The 17351-nt window shown below is 51.2% G+C and overlaps 2 protein-coding genes across 2 annotated transcripts; both read left to right on the forward strand.

The window, feature by feature from the left end:
- Positions 1–1174: 1174 nt before the first annotated feature.
- On the forward strand, positions 1175–12283 carry LOC128977411 (C-factor-like). The gene is made up of 6 exons (XM_054394936.1): positions 1175–1315; positions 9393–9444; positions 9743–9930; positions 10336–10491; positions 11325–11435; positions 11651–12283. Exons 1-6 carry the CDS (start codon positions 1175–1177, stop codon positions 11762–11764), a joined length of 762 nt encoding a protein of 253 aa, XP_054250911.1. The 3' UTR covers positions 11765–12283.
- A 2204-nt stretch (positions 12284–14487) lies between these two features.
- On the forward strand, positions 14488–16959 carry AURKAIP1 (aurora kinase A interacting protein 1). The gene is made up of 3 exons (XM_054394991.1): positions 14488–14571; positions 15307–15755; positions 16679–16959. The coding sequence occupies exons 1-3, from the start codon at positions 14520–14522 to the stop codon at positions 16784–16786; spliced, it is 609 nt and encodes a 202-aa protein (XP_054250966.1). The 5' UTR covers positions 14488–14519; the 3' UTR covers positions 16787–16959.
- Positions 16960–17351: the final 392 nt, after the last annotated feature.

Genomic DNA, 17351 nt, shown 5'->3' on the forward strand with positions numbered 1-17351 from the left:
TGCTGTCTAGAAATAAAGAAACCAGCCAAAGGGAAATGGGACAGAGACATCAGATCACAGGATCAGAAAGAGCTTCTCCAACCAAAACAATTCTAAGATCAGAGTCCAACTGTCAACCTAGGACCCTGTGGCCATTAAACCACATCCCCAAGTGCCATGTCCTCAGCTTTCTTGAACGTCTCCAGGGCTGCTGACTCTACCACCTCCCTGGGCAGCCTGTTCCAGTGCCTCACCACTCTTGCAGGAAAGGAATTTTTCCTAACACCCAACATAAAGAAGAACAAAGACAGAAGTTCTCTAACAGGGTCATGAAGCAGAGACCTTTCAAAGCCCAACCCCACTGCAGTCACCAGGGCCAGCTGCAACCAGAGCAGGTCAGTCAGAGACTCAGACAGCCAGACCTGGGATGGTTCCAGGGCTGGGACACCTTCCACCTCTCTGGGCAGCCTGGACCAGGGTCTCACCACCTTCAGTGTAAAACATTTCCTCTTTATGTCCAGTCTGAACTTCCCTTCTCTTAGTTTCAAACCATCACCCCTTGTCCTCTCAGCTATGAAGTCTGTCCCCATCTTTTTTACAGGTCCCTTTAAGCAGTGAAAGGCCACAACCTTGCAGCTAATTTCCACACAAACAGAGTAAAGTTGTCTCGGGTACAACAGTTGTGAGCCTAGGGCAATTCATCCCCAAACCTTCCCCCCCAAGGGCTGCTGGCTGAGGGCGAGCTCCCTGAGCCTGCTTGCCTGGAGGTGAAGAGGCTTTTGCATCCGCAAAGGGTCATTTGCTGAGCACACTCTGCTCTTCCCGGGGGCTACAGACCGAAGCTCAGCCAAACACTCCCTGCTTCAGACCCCGAATCCCGGACCGCTCCCCGCGCCCGGCCGCGGGATCCTCCTGGAAGGCGGGAACCGAGCTCCGGGGCTGCGGCGGCTCCGGGAGGCGAAGGGGCTGTGGGTGGCCGGGAGGTGCTTTGTCTGTGGGGGAGGTGCTGAGCTGAGCTGGGCTGAGCCGTGCCGAGCTGAGCCGGGCCGGGGGGCGGGATCGGGGCGGTGGTGCCGGCTCCGCGCTGCGCAGGTTAAGAACCGGGTAGGAAGGGCTGGGAGAGTTGTGAGAGAAGTCGAGCCGAGCTAAACTGTGCAGACCTGAGCTAAGCCTTGCTAAGCCGAGCCGTGCCAGCATGGCCCAGCCGCGCTGCCGCTCCGTGCTCATCACCGGCTGCAGCCGGGGCATTGGGCTGGGGCTGGTGCGGGGGCTCGCAGCCTCCAGCCCCTCCCCGGATTTCGTCTTTGCGACCTGCCGGTACCCCGAAAAGGCGCAGGTAAGCGGGGCGGGGGTCCCCGGCAGGGGATGCTGCCAGTCCGCGGCATCGCTGCGCCTCTTCCGCTCCCGGTGTGCCGCGACCCGCAGCCCCTGTACCGGCCGGGCCGGGCTGGGCTGCGGGACTCTCCCTACCCGGAGATGCAGCCTGGAGAACGTCCCGGTGGTGCTGGCCCGGGGTGGGGGGAAGGAGAAGGCACTTTTGGAAGCGCAGAAGAGGTCGAGCATCTCCGCCCCCGAGCGCTGGTGTCCCGGCAGCGAGTGCCCAGCCTGGGGTTGGGAGCTTGAGGCTGAGCTCCCGCAGGCGGTAGGTGACCGGATCGGATGGAGCCGGTGCTGTGAAAGTATCCGAGGTAGATGAGCATGGGATGCTGCTCCTCGGGTACCTGTAAGCATTCCCGAGAGGAGGAGAGGCGAGCTGGCAGGGCTGCAGCATCCCAGAGCCACCCACCTTCTCCAGTCCCTGTTTCTCGCTGGGTTTGCAGCTGGAGATGACTTTGTCTTGACCTTCCCCAGTTCTGCACACACCTGGGGGCCTTTAGGGTCAGTTCATCCCCCAGCAGCCTTCCCATCAAAACCCATTAGAGCTTTCCTTGCCTTTCCTACATGGTATGTGTCTCGTGGTGTGTCTGTTCCCAAAGGAGCTGTGCCCTGTTTCCCTTTTCCTACTGGACTTGCAACAAGTGAGAAAGCCCAAATGAATGATGAATTAAATGCTCCTCTTAGTGCCCTTCTTGGCTGGGTAGGGACCAGAATCCTCTGCTGCAAACAGAGCAGTTTTAGCTCTGTGTTGCTGGTGAATTCACTTGCAGCCCTTTCCCCTTTCAGTTAGCATTCCTGGTGCTACAGCATAGCAGGAATGTGCTCATACACCTTCCCTATCCCTAGACTGTTAATAAATGACTCTCAGGCAAATTAAAGGCACTCCCAGAGCCTTTGGGAGCTAAACTGATAATGAGGATTATCTCTCTGCTCACTTGGTGGCCACTAGTGTCCTCTATGGCATCTCGAGTCTGATGCTGCCTCTCCTCAGCAAGATCGAATGCTGCCAGGGCAGCACAGCCATACAGGCAGGTATCACCTCCCCCTCTCCTAGGAAAGCTTCAGAGCTCCAGGGAATCTGAAAGAAGAAGCTGATCTCTCATCTCTGTGCCTGTCCCAAGCCTCTTGGTTGGAGAATTGATTCCCAAACCCCTTGCTTCTGCATCTCCCCTGTTTCAAGCACGGCACAAGGCAAATTCCCTGGCATGTGCAGAGGTAAGCAGAGCTTAATGTCTGCTCCCTCGTGGTGGATTTTATTATTCTCAGTGCAAACTGTCATCACACCGTGCTAGCAATAAACAAACAGCAACTTTGCTTACTGCCTAGCTAAAGGATAGTGCTGAGGCTTCTCCTTCAAGGCAGAAAGCTCAGGGCTGGTCACACACCTGCACTCCCTTCTCCAGCACCACTGTGCTGCTCTGCAGGTACTTCTGAAACCAAAGGAAAAGGTCTTCATTCTGTTTCTTGTTGTCCTAAACCATCTCTGGAGCACAAAGGCACATTTAGGATATTTCTGAATGGAACTGCTGAGAGACAGTGCAGCGAGACAGAAATCTGGAGCACAGAGTGCCTTTCAGAGCCACTACCTGAGCTCCTGAGCAGGTATGCAGCACCATCCTGCTGGCTTTGGGCTCCTGTTACAAGACCTGGCCTGCATCCCAGATGTATTTCCTATCAGAGATTGCACAACTGCGAGGTGCAGCAGCTACAGGAAACCAGCAGTGACATATGACCTGGTGTTAGATAGAGATCTCCCTGCTCACTTGTTTGTTCTGAAGCTGCTTTAGCTGCTGCTGAGGGAGGTTCTCTGTTTCACTCACTGGCCCCCGTGCTCAGCAGTGATTTCTCATTATAATGGCCTTGGATCAGTTACATGGAGAAGTGAAATGATTCCCTCAATAGGAAGAGCTTCCTAGGAAACATGACCCAGACTGATCTTAACACAGCATGGGAGGGTTTTGGCATTGCCAGGACTTAAAAAACCTTGAGGGAAAAAAAAAAATAAGGCTGTTAAACCTGCAGAAGGTGGTGAAATAGCCTTCAAAGAACACAGTGTGCCTGGGAAGAGTCTGGGTCCCTCCTTGCTTGCAGCAGGAGGAACCTGGAAAGGCTGCTGGCAGTTGTGCCTCATGTAGGCAGGAAGCTGGCCAAGAGCCACATTCCAGTAACCCCAAGTGGTGATTCTGCAGGCCACATGGGGTACATCCGAATCTTTCTTTTTTTTTTTTTTTCTTTCTTTTCTAAGGGAGGCAAGGTTTGTCCTTGGTGGATCAGGGTGGGTTTTTGTTCTCTGTGAGGACCTCCAGGCCATGTGCTGTGCTTTGGCAGTACATCAATAGAAACCTCTGCGGCCAGCTGAAAGCATTTTTCTAACAGATGGGTTTGGAAACTCCACAAGGAAGGGAGATCTTTACTAAAGGTATTGTAGCAGCCTCACTTAGTGGTATCTGTCCCATCTGCAAAGCATGAGGATGGCACAGAACTTTCTGACCTTCTGAGGTGTGTTTCCACCATGCTGTTAGTCCTTCTGGCTGGCAGAGGACAAGCACAGACCTGCCTGAGCCCATGAGCAGTGGGAGTCAGCACCCTGTACAACTATCCCAAAGCCTGGATCCATACTTTGGCAGTGTGGATTGTGGTAAGGAAAGGCAAAGGGTCAGTTGTTTGCTTTCTTTCCCAGAGAGAAAGTTTTGCCTTCACTGATTTTTTTAATTTATTTTTTTTCCCAGCCAAACCTTGAAACGCCAAAGGTCAGACTGCTGCACTGCAGACATGGTTTGGTGCACATGAAATGAGCTTTGCCCAGCTAAGACCTGTTGGTTGACCATGCAGTGTGAACAAGTTGAGTGAGTTGTTCTTCCTCTGCACACCTGAGCATTTTTCAGTGCTGCATTTTCCTCTTGACAGTGATTCAAATGACCCCATTCTGTTTCTTCCCACTTTGCTTTGTGGCAAGTGACAATAAGGAAAAAAAGATCCTGCTTAAAGAGGAGCTTGCTGCTCTCCTGGAGCAGAGGAGGAACCTGGAGAGCAGCAGCTTTGGACAGCTCTCTTCAGTTCTGCTAGTTTGATAGAGCAGCATTTTTTCCCCCTGTTGCAGAATGCAGGGAGAGGGAGAAAAAGAATGGGAAGAGCTTGAAGGAAAAGCCTTTAAACAAACATTTTCCAGTTTTAGAGGCAGAGTGATGAAATCCCCTTAGCTACTGGCAGATCCAGCACCCAGCTTGGGGACAACAGGCAGCAGTGACTGCCAGTAGCTGAGAGCTCTCAGGAGAGTGTCTGGGCAGTGTCTGCTGTCACCCAGAGCACTGCATGCTTTGGAGCACGCCAAAGAGTGGACAGAGAAGCCTCTAGGGAGGTGAGTTTGGAAAGAGCTGCCGGGGAAGAGGCTGCTTCCTCTGCTCCCTACCGAGCAGCACGTCCCTTGCACACCCTGGGATAATGCTGAACAGCTGCAGGCTCTTGCATGTGAGTGTGTGCTGGCAGGAGCTGTAATAACTCGAGTTCTTGTGCTCAATGGCTCCTAGGTGGCCTTCACAGAACATTTGCCTAACAAATGGGCTTAGATCACACGATAAGATGCAGCAGGCCTGCAGGCGAATCTAGATAACCGCTGCCCCTCCTTGAAAAGCAGCGAACTGGGCTCCTTCAGCCACACTCTGCTTCTGATCTGCCTTTGCTTGGGCTGCTCCAGCACAGAGAGGGGAAAGCAGCTACAGATCTCTTGCAAAACAATCCTGATGCCTCCAGGTGCACAAAACCACTGCACAGTTATTGTTAGGCAGCTTGTGGACCCCATCTGTAATTCTCCCTTGACTTTAACTTTTCTTTCTTGCTCCTTCTACCCCCATCCAGCTTCCCCACAAAGGGGAAAAAAAACAATCTCTGAATTCTAAGTCTAAGGTGTACCTCATGATGCTGTAACCTGGTGAGGAAGTTCTTAGGATGTTGGTTAGTGATAGGACTAGGGGGGAATGGAGCAAAACTAGAAATGGGGAGACTCAGATTGGATGTTAGGAAGAACTTATTCACTGTGAGTTCCAGTGAAACACTGGAACAGGTTGCCCAAGGAGGTGGTGGAAGCCTCACCCCTGGAGGTTCTTAAGGCCAGGCTGGATGTGGCTCTGAGCAACCTGATCTAGTGTGAGGTGTCCCTGCCCATGGCAGGGGGGCTGGAACTGGATGATTCTTGAGGTCCCTTCCAACCCTGACCGTTCTATGATTTTAACCTTGTCCCCAGCCCCCTCTGTGCCTCACTGAGGCATGGAAGGAAGGGATGGCTTTCTGGAGAAGCAAAGCAGCTGCAGGGATCCCCCAGAGCCACGGTGTGCATCTGTTGACAGTGCCTCCTGCACTCAGCCCTGCTCTGCTGGGCTGTGCTGAGAGCTGACTGTGGGACTTCGGGGCAGGAGCATCTGTTCCTCCTGCTCTCCCTGCAAGCCCAAGTGTGTTCCCAGGTGAACAAGAAAGTGTTCAGTTCCTCGCTGCTCAAGAGTCCTCTGCTGGGCTCTGGAAAGCTTCCAGGGCTTAATGTGCTGTTTTCCTTCCTCTGAAGTAGGAGATAGTGTTACTAACAGAGCCCTGTCTGTTCCCTTGTCAGACACAGAGCTCCCACTGAAGTGCTTCTGCACACTGTCTCTGTCAGGGGGGTTTTGTTGTTGTTGTTTTCTCTTTGCCACATATTTCAGCCATGTGCTCTGCTCTGGGGAAGAGCAGCTGAGCAATCTCTGGAGCAGAGCTCTAGCAAGACAGATCTGCTAGATCAGGCAGAGGGGCACACTTGAAGCCTTTCTAATTTGGGGTGGTTGCAGTGCTGAGGTTTTCTTTCTGAAGTGTTTTGCACTTCTGTAGGAAGCTGTGGCTCCTCTTGAGTCAGGGAGGAGGGGGGTTTGGGGCAGCCTCAGCAGCCTGGTGTGATCTGTTACACAATCAGAGAGTAAGTTGGCAGTACACTGTGATACTGTCTGGGTAGAGGCAGATATGATCCATCTTTAGCTTTGTCCTGAGTGCAAGCAGGATGATGTGAAAGGATAGCCAAAGGATGCCCTTTGCCCTGACCAAGTGGCCCACAGGCTGTCTTAGCCTGGCTTGATTGCTTCCAACTGGCCCAAGCATGGCCAGGCCCTTTCCAAGAGCTGTAACCAAAGTGAAAAATGCTTTCAGAAACGAGGCAGAGTAAATCTTCCTCAATGACACAAAGACAACATTCCTGCTAGAAATCATAGCCTGTGTTCTGATCAGGCTGTGTCTGGAGCCTCCAGTGCCAGAGGACCTTGTTCAAGTGGCAGAAGGCTGACTCTTTGTTAATGGTAATTAAAATCAGCTAGCAGGAAACAACAGATGCTGATCTCACCTTAAATTGTTCTTGGAGTGCCCTGAGTTGATCCTCAGGGGTAACTGCTCAGGTGCAGAGCAGCTCTAGAGCTACTTTGCTAAACACAGTATCAGGGAGTTGTGCTGTGGAGTGGTTTGGTTTGTGGGGTGGGTTCTTTTTTTTGTTTGTCTTTGTCGTGTTTGTTTTTAATTTGCCTCTCAGCACTCTAACTAAAACCAAGTTAGCCTGGGAGCTGTTGGCTGTACTTACTGTCTTTAAGTGAAGCTGTGCAAACTGACATTCAAACACAAGCTGCTTTCCAAACAGCACTGCCAGGGAGCTCACTCACCTATGCATTGCCACTCTGGGCTGCTGCTGGCTCTGTTAGGCTGTGCTCTGAGCTCTCTTCTTCCTGGGAATGTCACCTCTTTATCCTGGGAGCAGTGCCTCTGTACCAGCACGTTGGGATATTAAAAAGGGGAGCTGCAAAAAAAAAAAAACCCAAACCCAAACCCCAACCCTTGCAGACAGCTTTGGTGCTGTAAGTTTGTTGCCTTTTGATTTTCTTTGGTTGGTTTGGTGGGGAGGGAAGAGGGTGGTTTGGTTAGTTTGTTTTTAATGGGGAGGCAGAAGAAGGCATTTGAGAGATGACCACAGGGAGGTCGAGGAAAGCTCATCCCTGCAGTCAGGAGGCAACAACCAGTGCCTGCTTGCATTGCAGAGGCACTTGCAGAGTTCTCTGGGCACAGGCAGCTTTTGAGCTCTTGATCAAAACCATTTGGGGTGGGAGAAGAGGAAAATCACAGAATCAATCAACCAGGTTGGAAAAGACCTCAGAGATCATCGAGCCCAATTGATAAGAAGCAGCAGCACCCCTGGCTGGTGGCTTGGAAGAGCTGTATCTGATTGTGCTGCCATCAACTTCTCTCAATCCTCTTCACATGTTCCTTCCAGTCACAGTGAGGGGAAATTTGTTTGTTTGTTTGTTTTTCTGCTATTTTGAGGTTTCCCAAGTGGATTTTTCAGCTTGTGTCCCTATCAGATGGAGCAAGGTTGTGGAGGGCCAGAGCTAAGTCAGCTTTATGCCTGGAAGCTGCTTCTGAGAAACTCCACCCACTGCAGCAGGAGCTGCTTGTTAACCAAGTAATTAACTGTGTGGGAACCCCATTGAATTTGAAATCTGCTTTGCATGCAGCAGTTGTAATCCCAGGCTGTTTATGTCCTGCAGACTGCTTCATGCTACAGGGTTTGGAGTTCCTAATTGAACACACTGCTGGCTCACTCCAGAAGCCTCTCAGTTGCTGTTACTACACACAAACCTCTCTGGCCTCTTAGCAGAAGTTAATGGCTTGGTTCTGTCTGAGGGTAAAGCAATCTGATTAAATAAATAAACAATCCTGGAGCAGCCAGAGCCCTTCTGGAATTTATTACCACCTAAGGGATCCTGTCAAACTGAACTCCAGGGGACTGTCCAAAGCCACATAATTATTGCAGGCCTTGACACAGCAGAACTATTTCATGCCTGGCTGTCAATAAACAAGATAGTGTGTTCTGGGCTGTTAGGCTGTTGAAAACCATCCCATTAAGCCCTGTCCAAGGGAAGGAATTTCCTTTTTTTTCTTTTCTTCTGACTTCTTCCCCTGCCTTCCCACTCCCCTTAATCGCCTTAACTGCGGTTGTAGAGGAGAATACATTTTCTAAACAAGGCTGGAGAGAGTCCTGCAGGGCATGAGCTGAGATAAAAGATGTGATGCATCACAGCTTGACAGAGGACATGGAGTCCCTGAGTGTTGTCTCCAAGTGGCAAAGAAGAACTCTTTCAAAACCTGCCCTCCCAACCCCTACTCCCAAAGGGCTCCTAAAGAAATGGATCTGCTGGAGCAGGAATGCTTGGCCAGGGCTGCTCAAGTCTCCTGAACATAGCTGGGAGTATGAGATCCATCTGTTTCCCTTGGCCATGCTTCCCACTTTGCTACATGGCACAGAAACCCAAATATCCCAGCTGGGCTTACAAACTCATGTTGGGCACACTTTGTCCAGCAGCCACACCACTGTTTTTTTCCCCAATCATTCCTCTGCTGAGAGGTGGTGGACAGATGGCTGAATTACAGCTGTTTAGCAGAGAGAGGCTTGTTCTCCTCTGGACAGATGCAAGAGATTTCATGTCTGCTTTACCTTCAGTTATAAGAAGCTAAGGAGAGTGTTGGGAAACAGAATTTCCATGGGAAAATTGCTAGAATGCTTCTTTCTGCAAGCAGGAATCCCAAGTGGCTTTTCTTAAGCCTTCCTGTTGCCCTGATCTGATGTCTAGCACTAGCTGAGCTTCAGGGGAATTAGGATTTTGTTACAGAAACTGGGAATTAGTGGCTTGGAATGCAGGCTGAGCACCAGGTCTGCTGGAGAACTGGCAGCAGCAGCCCCAGGTCTTTGGTTACACCACAAACACCCCGAGTTGCACAGACTGGGAAATAACTGATGGGAAATAACTGAGTGCTGGTATCTTGACTAAGCAGGGGGAGAGTCCAGTTTCTTGGAGCAGTTGATCTTGCTCCTCAGGAAGGCAGCTCAGCAGCTTGGAAACCAAGATGGTATCATTGTCTTCAGTCCAGTTGTGGAAAGAAATGGCAATTCCAGCCCTGGAGGTGCAGATCTCAGTGTTTGATGCAATAGCCATGGAGACAGACACAAAAGAAAGATAACTCAAGCAATTTCTCCTTCCTAGGAGCTCCAGCAGCTGAGCAAGCAGTACAGCAATATCAAGCTCCTCCAACTGGGTGAGTAAATTCTGTTTAAGCCAGAGGAGTGCTTCTTAAGCAACCGATCTCCTGGGTGGGCAGTAGCTGTCCATCACCTCCAGCAGCTGAACAAGACCACCCTCATCTTCAGCTAAAACTGAGGAAACACAATCTGGGTAAAGCCTTCAGGGCATTTGCCATCTCTGTGTGCTGCCCAAACGTCCCCACTCAGACTGCTGCCTTTGGCTTTGCTTTAGCATGTGTTGTACAGTGACAGGTGGCATCTGAGCCACCCAGCTCACTGTTCACCCTGGCTGTTCTTGGCTCCTCTGTGCAGATGTGGTCTGTGAGAACAGCATCAAGAAAGTAGTCAAGGAGGTAGAAGAAATTGTGGGAGACAAAGGTCTGAACTGCCTGATTAACAATGCTGGCATCAACGTGCTGGCTTCCTTGGAGGAGGTGACAGCAGAGACCATGCTCACCATCTATGAAACCAACACAGTTGCCCAGCTGATGGTCACCAAGGTAAGGACTGGGAGGAATGTGCTGGATCTGTGGTCCTACAAGAGGCTTTCCCACCCATGAGCTGGATGTGTAACCCTAAGCGTTTGTCACCTTGGAACTGCACAGGTCTGACACCAAACTGCATCCTTGGAGAGAGCAGCAAGAGAGTCTTTTTGTTGAGGATCTTGCTCTTTAAATCCTTCTGGTGTCAGGTCACTGGGCAGGCTGGGCTAGGAGGTGGGCAGAAGAGACTGAAGGTCTGCTGTAGAAAGGTTCCCTCCGGTCAGCTCGGCTGGGGAGCCATCAGCATTCTGTGCTGGTGGCATGGAGTTGTACTGCAGCTCTTCACAGAGCAGAGCTTGAGACTCTGGCTGGTCTTGAACAGGCCAAGAGCAAGCTGACCACATTAAACTCCTATTTTCACAGGCATTCCTCCCGCTCCTGAGGAAGGCAGCCAAGCTGAGCACAGGAATGGGCTGCCACCGAGCTGCTATTATCAACATGTCCTCTCTTGCTGCCTCCATGCAGCTTGTCCAGGCAAATGAGATGTTCCTCAAGGTCTATCCCTACAGGATAGCAAAGGTTTGTAGGCTTCCCTGGGCTGTGCTCACTGGGTGAGGGCAGGCTTGTGACTTAAAGACCACTCTGAGCTCAAGAGAGCAATGAGGTTGGCAGCAGCCCCTTGGATAGGCAGACACAGGAACAGTTCTTGTTCTTCACGTGGGTGGAAATGGGACCTGTGAAAGGCACAGCAGCTCCTTAGGAACAGGCTCCCACATGCTCCATCACTGCTCTGGTACAGCTCCATTTCAGGGGGCCTTGGCATTCAGGGAAGAATCGATGCCATCAAGTGTGTGTCCTGTTCACTGTGTTCCTCTCCATCCAAGCCAGGCAGCAGGCATGAAACTCAGCTCAGTGCATGTGGTAATGCTGGCTAGGGAGAGGTGGAGTTCTGAGTTCTGTCGCATCCAGAGCCTGGGTTTGTAGGAAGTCAAGATTAGACATCCAGCTCCTCCTACACCACCTCCTCAGAAGCTGTTCAGCTGCTTGTTTTCCCTGCTCAGAATGAAAAACCTGAGTGTTTGTGTGGTGATTGCTGCAGAAAAAACAGAGTCCTTATGTCAATATTATTTTCCCCACAGCTCCTTAGGGCTACCAAATGCTGCTTTATCTCCCACCAGGACTTGGTTTCATCTTTGGGTGGTAAACTTATGGTGACAGAACTTTCACAAAGCTTAAGGGACCCCTCTGAGAGTGAAGCCCTCACTAATTCTGGCTAAGTTATTGTGATACCATCACTGTGATACCATCCCTGCCCCTTCCTATGCCAGGAGACAGCCTGGTGGAGGGCTCATGGTCCTGCTGAAGGTCTGTAAAGCCAGCACACTAATTGATGATGGTTTCCACTCTCCCAGACTGCCCTGAACATGATCACCAGGTGTCTGGCTGCAGACTTGAAATCGGATGGGATTCTCTGCATTTCTTTGCATCCAGGCTGGCTTCAGACAGATATGGGGGGAAACATGGTAAGTGACAGCTCTGAACAGGTGGAATTATGACTCCTTTGTTGTCCCAGCCCTTGAGCAAGACCCTGCTGCACGGTACACACTCCCACGTGCTGTAGAGGTACACTGGGAACTGTGAAAATGCATCCCCCTTGACTCTGGTAACTCCCTGAATGCTTTTGATCCTCCTCTGGAAGGATATTCCCAGTAATGAGCTAATCCTGATTTTCCTCCAGGCTCCCATGCAGGTGCAGGAGGCCATCCCAGGTATTCTCTCTGTCCTGGACCGTCTTGGTGAGAAAGAAAATGGTTCCTTCCTGGACTGGCAAGGGGAAACTCTCCCATGGTAGAGCAGCACAGCAGTCACTGTGTAACTTGTGCCACTGATGTCTGTGTCTCTAGGGTTTCCTTACTCACTAGCTGAAACAGCCAGTCTGAGAGGCAGCCCCTCTCTGGCTGTCCCTGGAGGCGAGGTGGCTGACTCTGTCACTTGGTATTGCTACTGCTCTGCTCTAATGCTTCCTGCAAACACTACTGTGCTCTTAGTGATGGGTATCTCCTGGAGCCTTCTAAGGTAGATTTCAAACCAGGGGCTGGTTCCTCTCCACTTAAAAAAACAAAGCAAACCTCTTGCTCTTTGCAGAACAAAAATGACCTGACCTCAGGGTAAGGCCAATGTAAGCTGTCAGACCCCAGGGTCTCTGGGCAACGTCCTTCAGTCCCAACTGAAGCCTGGCTGAACCTGTCCAGCTCTAAACTACACAAATTTGGTACTTTTGTCAATTCCTCAGCAAACTCTGACTATCTCCAGCTTGACAGCACACACCAGGCACTCACTTTGTTCCCAGTGGGTGACTAACATCCTGATGGGGGTGGGAATGTTGTTTTGTACATAAACAAGTGTCTTCAATAAAGTCTGGTTTCAACAAACACACTGTTTGCTGACCTGCTCCAGTCGACTGCTCTCTAAGCTTCTCTCCCCTGACCAGAGAAATGTGCTAAGGAAGAAACCAACCAGTGCCTGATGGCTGTAACCTGGTGGGGTGTACCTGAAGCTGAGGCAGACCCTTGCTCTGGTCTGAACTCCTAAAAGCAGCTGGTGGAAAGAGCTGCGTGTTCTGGCTGAGGTAGGGATAAAAGCAAAAGGTTCTTTGAAGTCTGGGACTGGCTTCAACACCACTCTCTCCTGCCAGCTGATCAGGCACTTTCATGCTGTGCCAAGATGGCGAGTTCCTGCACCAAGGGAAGAAAACAACAGCCAGGTAAGTGGGAGAGACAGGTGTGGCTGTTCCTGGACAGCAGCCACTGTGAGACCTGCCCTTGGATAGGGCTGAGGGTGTGGAAGGGAGAGGTGTCTAGCTGCCTTCCGTGACCCCCACAGCGGCAGGGGTATGAAGTCTCACTCTAACACCTGCTTGGGGCTCCACACTGCTGCTCTCAGACCTATTTTTAGGGACGTGCTTGCAGTGAGTAAGCAGGGAAGAGAATGCTGTGCCCTCCTCACAGCACGGAACCAGACTCTCCACCTCCTGGTGACTGTAGTGTCAGTGCAATCCTGATGGGCAAGGGGCAAACAGTTTGAACCAGTTTATTTAGTTTGAATCTGAAAAGGAGTCACAGAATCAGAATGGGAGGGGTTAGAAAGGACCTCTGAAGATCATCAAGTTGAACCTCCCCCCCCCGGCAGAGCAGGATCTCCTAAAGATCACACAGGTACACATCCAGGTAGGCACTGAAAGTCTCCAGAGATGGAGACTCCACCACTTCTCTGGGCAGCCTGCTCCAGTGCTCTGCCACCCTCAAAGGAGCAGTTCCTCCTCATGTTTAGATGGAACTTCCTATGTTCAAGTTTGTGCCTGTTGCCTCTTGTCCTGTCACTGGTGACTACTGAGAAGAGTTTGTCCCCATCATCCTGACACCCACCCCTTAGATGTTGCCCTAAAAAGCCTTCTACAGCCTGCTGTGGGGACTGTCAATGGGAACAATTCCTGCTCTGTGGTTCAGCTGGCAGTGAGCAGGAGAGGAGACAGCTATAGGAAAGCAGCTGGCTGCTCGAAAAGCCTTGCAAACTTTCCTCCCCTGGATGCTCCAACACAACACGAGGTCACTGCATGAAGTAACAACCCAGGAGCCCTGCTCCTGCCTCACCCTGTTGTGCTACCGAGCCGAGGCGGGCAGCCCAGCCAAGCCCTGCCAGGGCTGGACCAGTCTGTGGCACTGCCACGCTCCAGCACCTTCCTCATTCTCCTCCCGTCCCAGGCTGCCAGCGCTGCCAGCGCGCACCTGCACCCCTCCGGCGGTTGAAGGGAACCCTCCCCTGGCTCAGCCCTGCAGGGCAGGGGAAAGCCGGACCGGGCTGAGCACCCTATCCCGGCGCAGCAGCGGGCAGCTGCGGAAAGAGAGAGAAACCGAGACCCGGTGCCCGGCTACAGAGTGCGACCGCACCAGCCCCACGCCGGGTCCTGATGGCACCGGCGGGAGAAGGCCACTGGAGGGCGCCACTGGAAAGCGCTGCCCGCTGCCGCCCAACGTCCCCGCCTGACGTCAGCGGAAGATCCGGGCGGGGGCAGGGGCGATGGTGAGTGATGGCGGCCGCGGGCCGGAGGGTCTCTGAGGGGTGTTCGGTAGCTCTGTGCCTTGGGAGCGGGGTGGTAACGGAGGTGGCTGGCCGGGCTGCGCAGAGAGAGAGGCTGCCCGCCTGCCCAGCGCAGGGCTGCGGACCGGCCCGCGTCGCTCTTAAACCTTTGGTTAGGCCGCGCGGTTCTTCCTCAGAGGTTGAGCGCAGCCGGAGGCTTCTTTGCGCTGCGGTGTCTGCTGTGGAGCAATGGCTTGGCTCTGAGCTGGGCAGATGTGTGCCAGCGAAGCTGCCTCATTTTCAAACCTCGACCAGCTGAAGCTTTATTAATAGCTTCTGAGAATCAGCTGCGCCAGTGCTTGTGGGGCAGGCCCCTGCAGCAAAGTCCTGTTGGTAAAACAAGGAGCCCAGCGCTTGGAGTCTGGGGCTAAATACAGACTGTTTTTTAAAACAACACCCTTGCTTCATTGAATAAATGTGCTTATTTTAACAGTCATTGCTGGCTCTGGCAGTGAACAAAGTGAACCAACATGTTAATAACACGAGTGACTTCCCAGTTACTGAAGGCTTCACGATTTACAGGTAAACAACTGTTGGGTGACCTGGATTGTTTTTGTTTCTTTTCCTGGGGCTGTCAGTCTCCCAGTAATTTCCTTCCCAGCAATCAGCACAGGAGTGGTGAGGCTGTTGCTGATGTGGTGCCTGTTGAATGTTATTGTGTCTCTAATTCTCTCAGTGTTGCGTAGCTCTGGTTTGACCTCTTTTAAGCTTAGGAGGAGATTCCTTAGCAGCAGAGAGGCTCAATGCACTGAGAGTTCCTAACCACTGCACGTGCACAGGTTCCACAGTAAAGTATTGCATGAGGTGCTGTTAGCAGATGGTGTAACAGCAGCATCACTCAATTCAAATTAAGAAAGACTTCCATGCTTGGAGTGATAGGATGAGAGGGAATGGATTAAAGCTTGTGGAGGGCAGATTTAGACTGGAGATTAGGAAGAAAGTCTTTCTTTCCAGTGGTGGTGGGAGACACTGGAACAGGTTGCCCAGGGAGGTTGTGGGTGCCCCCTCCATGGAGATGCTCAAGGCCAGGTTGGATGAGGCCTTGAGCAACCTGTGCTGGTGGAAGGTCAGGGGGTTGTAACTGGCTAATCTTTAAGGATTCATTCTCTGAATCTAACAATATAATCTTTGTAAGCAGTTTCTTTCCTTGGATTATTCTGGCCACAGCTGCCTGGTGGTCTGAGAGCTGAGCAGAGCTTTTCTCAAGGTCCTGTTTGCCAATTCTTCCTCTTCAGTAAAATTCTTTTCTTCCCAAAGGCCGCCTGTTGCCACGCTCGGTGTCTTCCTTTCTTTGCCATCATTCTGTGACTGCACACTATAGCACCCAGCCCCCTAACACGAATGGAGCCCAGCCTCAGCAGTGGTACGCTCTGGACCCTGACCTGGAAGAGATGCTGATCCCCAGGAAGCTCTCCATCAGCCCCTTAGAAAGCTGGCTGACGGTCAGGTACTCCCTTCCTAAAGCAGAAGTCCTCGATGCTCAGGAGGAAGTGAGTGAGGAACCTCTCCAGAGTTACAGCTGCCCCCCATCCACTGAGGGAGATGGTGTGGGGGAAGGAGAAGGAACAGTTAACAGCAAGGTGCAGTGTAAGAACGTTCTGGAGATCCGCAGGAGGAAGATGAATCGGCACAAGTACAAGAAGCTGCTGAAGAGGAGGAAGTTCATACGGAGGAGGATCAAGGAAGGGCGCAAGAAGAAACGCCAGGTGAGCTCAGGGCAGAGACAGCCTCCTGGCAAAGGTGTGCCTGCTTCCCTGACTGGTCTCTGGTCAGCTGCTGGGTGGGGGTCTTGAGTGGGATTGATTTGGAGGGTATCGGGAAGATGAGGCCAGACTCTTCTCAGTGGTCCCCAGTGGCAGGACAAGAGGGCATGAAGGTGAACACAGGAAGTTCCATGTGAACATGAGGAGGAACTTCTTCACTGTGAGGGTGGCAGAGCACTGGAGCTCAGGGAGGTGGTGGAGTCTCCCTCTCTGGAGTCATTCAAAACCCACCTGGATGTGTTCCTGTGACCCTGCCTTGGCAGGGGGGGTTGGACTTGATCTTTGGAGGTCCCTCCCAACCCCTACCGTTCTGTGATATCAGGGACACTGTTTTAATCTTCTTTCCTGGCTTGCCAACATCCTCAAGTGCTTCCTGTTGTCTTTTTCTGCCTAGAAGCCTTTTACTTCCCTTAACAGAAGGGGTGAGGGCCCTTCCTTCCAGCTGCAGATGTTCTCATTTAATGCTACCTTTCACTAACCAGTTGGGTTTGCTGTGATACAGTTCACTCTGTTAATTTTCACTTTGCCTGCCTGCCAATTTGGGTTCATTTTAATTCCATTTCTTCAGGTTTCTTAGGAAGCAGTGTTGAACACTTTTATGATGAGGAAGATCTTCTTCATTTTCTTAGTTTCATCTTCCACCTTCTCAGTTTTCCTCACACAGGGCTCATAAAATGATGCTGCCAAAATCCCTGTGTGTTTTATCTCTGCATTAAGACAAACTATTCTGACAGTTAGAACAAGGTGCCTAATAAAAAGCTTTGAAGCAGATTCTCCCTAGGATACATAAGCAGTGGCTGAATACTTGAGTATTGCTCCTGAGCTATGTTACTATTTTTTTTCCTGTCTTTTTTTTTCTGTTTTAGATAAAATTTGAGAAAGATTTGGAGCGCATCTGGAAAAGAGCTGGTTTGAAAGGTCCTCCCTCAGGATGGCAAACACCCAAGATATTTCTCAAAAGTTCCAAGAGATAAAAAACCCTTGTAATGAGTTGTAATTAAAATATTTAAGTACCTGGGTTACATTTAGCCTTTTTCTGAGGGCGATGAGATGAGTAGGAGGAAGCTTTTTAAGTCATGATGAGTGGTTTTCCGAGGACAAACCTGACAGGAGGATGTTTTTCCTCCCTCCAAAGAGTGGTGTGAGCTCTTGTACAGTGACTTGGCCCTGCTGTGTCACTCCTGTGCTGCTGTCCCCAGCTGTGTGTCTGAGCAGAGGTGTCTCAAACTGCAGCTGAATTCCTACAACTGCTGCTTCAGTGCAGACTGAGCTATCAAAGGGTTAGTTGGGGGTGATGGGTGAGGGAAAAAATTCTTCTGCTTGGACACAAGACACAAGCATTTGGAAAAGTTCTTGTCAAAACCACAATGTTTCATGGTCTTGCTGTAGAAGGATTGGTGTTTACTAAGAGTCGTGGATCAGAATTCCATTGGATGTGGTCAACAAAAGCTTTGATTTTCACTTCTCTGCAGTCTTGGTGTGCCTGTGCCTTAGGAGTTGCAAGAGCAGCAGATTCAGTTGTTCTGGTTTGTGCTAATA

Source organism: Indicator indicator, chromosome 32 (genome assembly GCF_027791375.1).
Source record: "Indicator indicator isolate 239-I01 chromosome 32, UM_Iind_1.1, whole genome shotgun sequence".
Taxonomy (NCBI): Eukaryota; Metazoa; Chordata; class Aves; order Piciformes; family Indicatoridae; genus Indicator; species Indicator indicator.